Source organism: Miscanthus floridulus, chromosome 4 (genome assembly GCF_019320115.1).
Source record: "Miscanthus floridulus cultivar M001 chromosome 4, ASM1932011v1, whole genome shotgun sequence".
Taxonomy (NCBI): domain Eukaryota; kingdom Viridiplantae; phylum Streptophyta; class Magnoliopsida; order Poales; family Poaceae; genus Miscanthus; species Miscanthus floridulus.
Window position 1 is genome coordinate 111,832,756 of NC_089583.1, and position 4,647 is coordinate 111,837,402.

Sequence of the window (4,647 nt, forward strand, 5' to 3'; positions counted from 1 at the left end):
GCTTTATGTGTCCAAGGAGGAAGGTAAAAAATACATCTAGTGTTTTGCGACATTCTACTTTATCTTGGCGGGAATCTTTAGATCCTTCTGATAAACCTCAAACTTGGAATGATATGAAAGATCTTATGAGAGAAAATTTTGTTAATCCATCTCTTGTAATTAATTCAAATGATGAGGTGCATCAACTAGATCAATCTCTTGTTATTCCTCCTGCTATGCCTAACCTTTTGCAGGACAATGTACAAAAGAGCGAGGATGACATGACACAAAATGAGGAGCTCACAACCTCATATACAAATTCAGAATCATCACTTCACAATGCACCTATTACTTCTGCTAAAAACACAGGTAATGCCCATGGTGCTACACTCACAGAAGGTGAGAATTGTTTTAATGTACTAAATTCTTCCACACACCATGCTATCATAGAGCAATTGTTAGTGGAACCCTCTCTTGATTTATCTTTGTCCCATGATAATTTGCTTGATGTTTCTTGTGATAAAGATGAATTGGTTGATGATGCTTTCAGTTTTACATGTTTTGGAACCAACCACTTGCGCTGAAAATAAACATGTTATTCATATTGCTACTAAAACTGATGAGTTCAAACTGTTGTCTTCTTTACATACTTTGGGTTACATTGAATTTGATGTTTTGTGTAACTTAGATTGTTTGGAAGAGAGCCTATTTAAATATGTTGATTTGCCTTGGTTTTCTAAACATACATATCATGCTATTAGCAAATATAACAACAAGGGACAATATATGATACATCGAGTATACATTCGCAGTAATATGAATTCTCCTTTTGTTGTACAAGATTATGATCGTTTAGAGGTCAACCATAATCATACAAACATTTTCTCATGTTCCTCAAAGAAACAAGTTCACTTCTAAGAAGGGGAGCATTGTTGGTTGCTACCTATGTCTGCGAGATCATCTATTCCTGTATTGTCTTTGGTTAGTTCTAATCTTTTGCAGGATAGTGTTGACATACATCGTGTGCATTCGGATCATGGAGTCTACATGCTTGCTGAAATTTTTATGCGAGATGACATGCTACAAACTTGGAAACATGATCATGTTCCTTCTCATAATTATTTCAGTTCCCTTTATTTTTGCAACCCCGTTCTCCTTTATGTTATGTAGGATCAGTTTCAAGCACAATCGACGTCGAGGACGGCTTTTCGTCAAGAAGGGGAGGATGATGAGGACATGGCACCCATGCATATGACCATGTTTGGCACATGGTATAGAGTGGTAGGAGGCCAGCAAGGGTGTCCAAGTCAAGAAGTAGGTCCGAAGCTAATTCGGTTCGAGTCCCCGAGGTGGAGGCCCAAAGCAACTCAAGTTCGAGTCTGCCTCGAACTCCAGGACCAGTCTGCCTTAAACTGGTCACCCTAGGATGCATCCGGACTATGTTTTCGACGATCCACATATGGTTGGAAAGCTAATTTAATAAGGAAGCCAATCCAAGTGGTTTCACGACAAAAGACCTTCGGAATCAACTGGAAATCGTCAAAACAAGTCAGCGTCCAGAATCTGCCAGGGTGCTTGCGACACCGTCTTTTGGTCCGTTAGGACCGTGTATCGTGTTTGGGCCCATTAGGGGGCACGTCCACGGGTGACGCCCAAGACTCTATAAATAGCAGCCGTCGCTGTCCTTAGGGTTTGGGTTTTGTTTAGTTCTTGATTTCCTCAGTGAAATAGACGTCGTTTTGCTGCAACTGTCGCCGCCAAGGCCGCTTGCTGTGAACCAGGGCCCCAGTTCTTGATCTTGTTCGCCTGTGGTGATTAGTCCTTTCGAATAAAGACTTGAACTCCTTCTCGTTATCATAAGCCTCATATTTATTTGCAATTTCAGATTGCGTTCATCTCGTTCTTGCTTGTGTTCTCGATTCGCTTGCAAGAAAGTCTTCTCGGCGAGGTCAATCGCGTTCGCGTGGTTGATAACCAACGGAGCAGTAGTGTAACGGTTGCGGGGTCCGAATTAGTCTTGGTTCGAAGCATAGATCGTGAACGTCGAGTCTCCACCAATCGACGCTATCATACCTATCGGAAGATCAGGCCTAGTCTACATTAGAGATAGGGACGCCAATGCGAACAGCCTAGGCCACCAAACCAATCAACTCTCGCTCATACGCGGTGAGTATTTGCAAGTGTCAGGTATGAAGCAAAGATTATTTGTGATCTGTAACCATGCTACTGTATATGTCCAGAAACTAGTTTATCTTTTAATGAAGCCAAGATGGCATTTTGTACCAGTATGGTAAATTGGTAAGTTACAGAAATACAAATGCCAGCCTTGTGTGACATTAAAATTAATTGTCTTAAATGTGAAGGTGATCATATCACCATGATCTTTGATCGTTTAAATGGTTACAGCGACATTAAAAAAAATGGTTACAGTAACTTCCTTGTATGTCTTTGTTGGAAATGCCAAGAAACAAAAACAAAAGAAACTTAGGGGGCAACCCCTCCTGTTCCCTTCAAAAAAAAACTGAAAAGGTGTTTCATTACAGGTATGATACAGGGGACTATATGATCCACAACAAATTGATTCCTATGTGATTCAGTGTTAGAACCTAGCACCATAGCTCCAGGGAGGGATTTACTTTTGTAGAGAAGGGATGTTCAGATCAACATTGCTGATGTTAATCCCATTGTACGCAATTGGCGCATACATCCACATGTCGTCAGAGCTCAACAGCTGCACAGAATTATTAGACATGAAGTTAGTGTTATGTCACAATTTTACAGTATAGTATTACACAATTATTTGATTTTTGTGCATATATTTAGTCTTTAACATGCAGATTTTTATAACCCACCTTAATTTGAAGCTGTAAAAATTTTACATACTGTGCTGCTTCCTCGAGCATCGTACTAATGTCAACCTGTCAGATCATATTTACCCAAGTTAGGCATGAATTTGCATTAATCAAATTACTTGACAAAAGATATGAGGCACGAAAAAAATAATGTATTGAAGGTAAGGAACTTACTTTTGTTCCATTGGGAACCAAGTTCTGCAAGATTCTCAGCCTTTCATTGATCCTCTCTCTCCTCTTCTGCAGAATTTACATTTACTCCCATCAGAATTCAGATAATGTCCCCAGTCATTTTCTAACTTGTTTGTGTTCCCTATAACTTTTGGAAAGACCTTCTAAATTTTTTTGTACTTACCCTTGCATAGAGACTCTGAGGATCAGTTGCTGCTCCACGGCTGGCCCTAGTGTAGGCCTTCTTCGTGCTTGAATTCGTATTTCCTTCAAGATCTCCGTCCTCGGAGGTGCAGCTACTGGAGCTTTGCATGTCAACATTGCCATCGCCGCCATCATCGTCGCCGATATAATCCTTTTTGCTCACCTTCCTAGATTTCTTTGATCCCTGCATTGCATCAGTTAATGATTATTATAAGCATGGATCACAACAATACAACTGAAAAGGTCTTTAACGCATAAGTATTTCTATGTTTATTACCTTGGTGGTAGCACTAGCCTTCCTCTTCTTAGCAGCAGGTGTAACGTTGGCTGCTTCTTCCTCTATGACTGATGAATGTTTGCCATGTAGAGAGCTCGGATCCTCAGTAAGGTAGGGAGTAGCACAATGCGAATCGAAGCCGCTTGCGGGGAACGGATCAATAACTGAAAACTCAAAGCTATCAAAGTTCTCCGTTGGATCAAGCAAACTGGTAACACTAGAACTATGGTCTGGCTGAGGCCAGCATTGTGGAGGGACATCATAGTTGAGACAGCTAGAGGAGGAGTTGGATTTAGTCTCAAGGGTAGGCAAGAACAGAGCTGCTATTGCTTCCATGGACTCATCCGCATGCTCATACTCATAGGTGAAGCAGTGATCATCAGCTCCAAGAAACTGAGCCATCATGTCCATTTCCATCGATGGCGCAGATGAAGTGTAGGATCTCTCCATTTTAGTAATGTGTGGGAGGGCTCAAGACAAGGAGAGGCTAAAGCTCGGAGAAATGCTGCTGCTGTTGCTACTGCTACAATGCCTGAGTGCTTCTGCCGTGTGCACCCCAAAAGGGGGTATTTGTAGGGTGCAGGCAGCCGTGCAGGTGGCCCCCATTGTTGACCAAGGATGGTAGCTTCACAATCAGCATCAAATTGTCTGGCTTTTTTTAGCAAACAAAATTTATTCTTCATAGTCAACCCCGTGGGGATGGTGTGTTAAGTCGTTGCAGCTGAACTCTTGATCGTGATGATACCGACAGAATAATGAAAGCCGCATGCGCAATTATGTGGCGATACGCGAGCCACAGTATTGTATAATCTTCCAGGCAAGGTTAGTAATGCTGAGATTGTTTATCTTGGGGAAGAGATTGGCTTGGCCATTTGAGCAATTGCTCACCCCACAGATCGTGGGGAGTGGTGGTGAGCTAAAAGTTAGAGCTGAAGTTCTTGTGGTTGTTGTTAAGTTCATGTCACCTTGTGCTTGCCGTGGAGGTTGCAGAAACAAATGTTCCCATTTCCAGCAACTCGAAGAGCTGTCAGATCCCAAACATAGGGAGAAAGACATATTCCATCACGCAGAACTGCCGGTGAGACACAAATTTCTGCCTTCATATTTGCTATTGTAAAATGCATGTGGTTTCAATTATAACATCAAACTATCACTTTATGAGCA

At 41.7% G+C, this 4,647-nt stretch overlaps 1 protein-coding gene across 1 annotated transcript; it reads right to left on the reverse strand.

The window, feature by feature from the left end:
- Positions 1 to 2,611: 2,611 nt before the first annotated feature.
- LOC136552632 (transcription factor RSL3-like) lies at positions 2,612 to 3,933 on the reverse strand. The gene is made up of 5 exons (XM_066544192.1): positions 3,484 to 3,933; positions 3,187 to 3,390; positions 3,006 to 3,071; positions 2,832 to 2,897; positions 2,612 to 2,710 (listed from the first exon to the last, which is right to left on the reverse strand). Exons 1-5 carry the CDS (start codon positions 3,931 to 3,933, stop codon positions 2,612 to 2,614), a joined length of 885 nt encoding a protein of 294 aa, XP_066400289.1.
- Positions 3,934 to 4,647: the final 714 nt, after the last annotated feature.

What these genes read in the sequence shown, in the direction of transcription:
- LOC136552632 (XM_066544192.1), bottom strand. Translation starts at nt 3,933, where the DNA reads ATGGAGAGATCCTACACTTCATCTGCGCCATCGATGGAAATGGACATG. An exon ending in AGGCTAGTGCTACCACCAAG is followed by an intron (nt 3,391 to 3,483) that starts GTAATAAACATA and finishes GATGCAATGCAG; the next exon opens with GGATCAAAGAAATCTAGGAA. An exon ending in TTTTACAGCTTCAAATTAAG is followed by an intron (nt 2,711 to 2,831) that starts GTGGGTTATAAA and finishes AATTCTGTGCAG; the next exon opens with CTGTTGAGCTCTGACGACAT.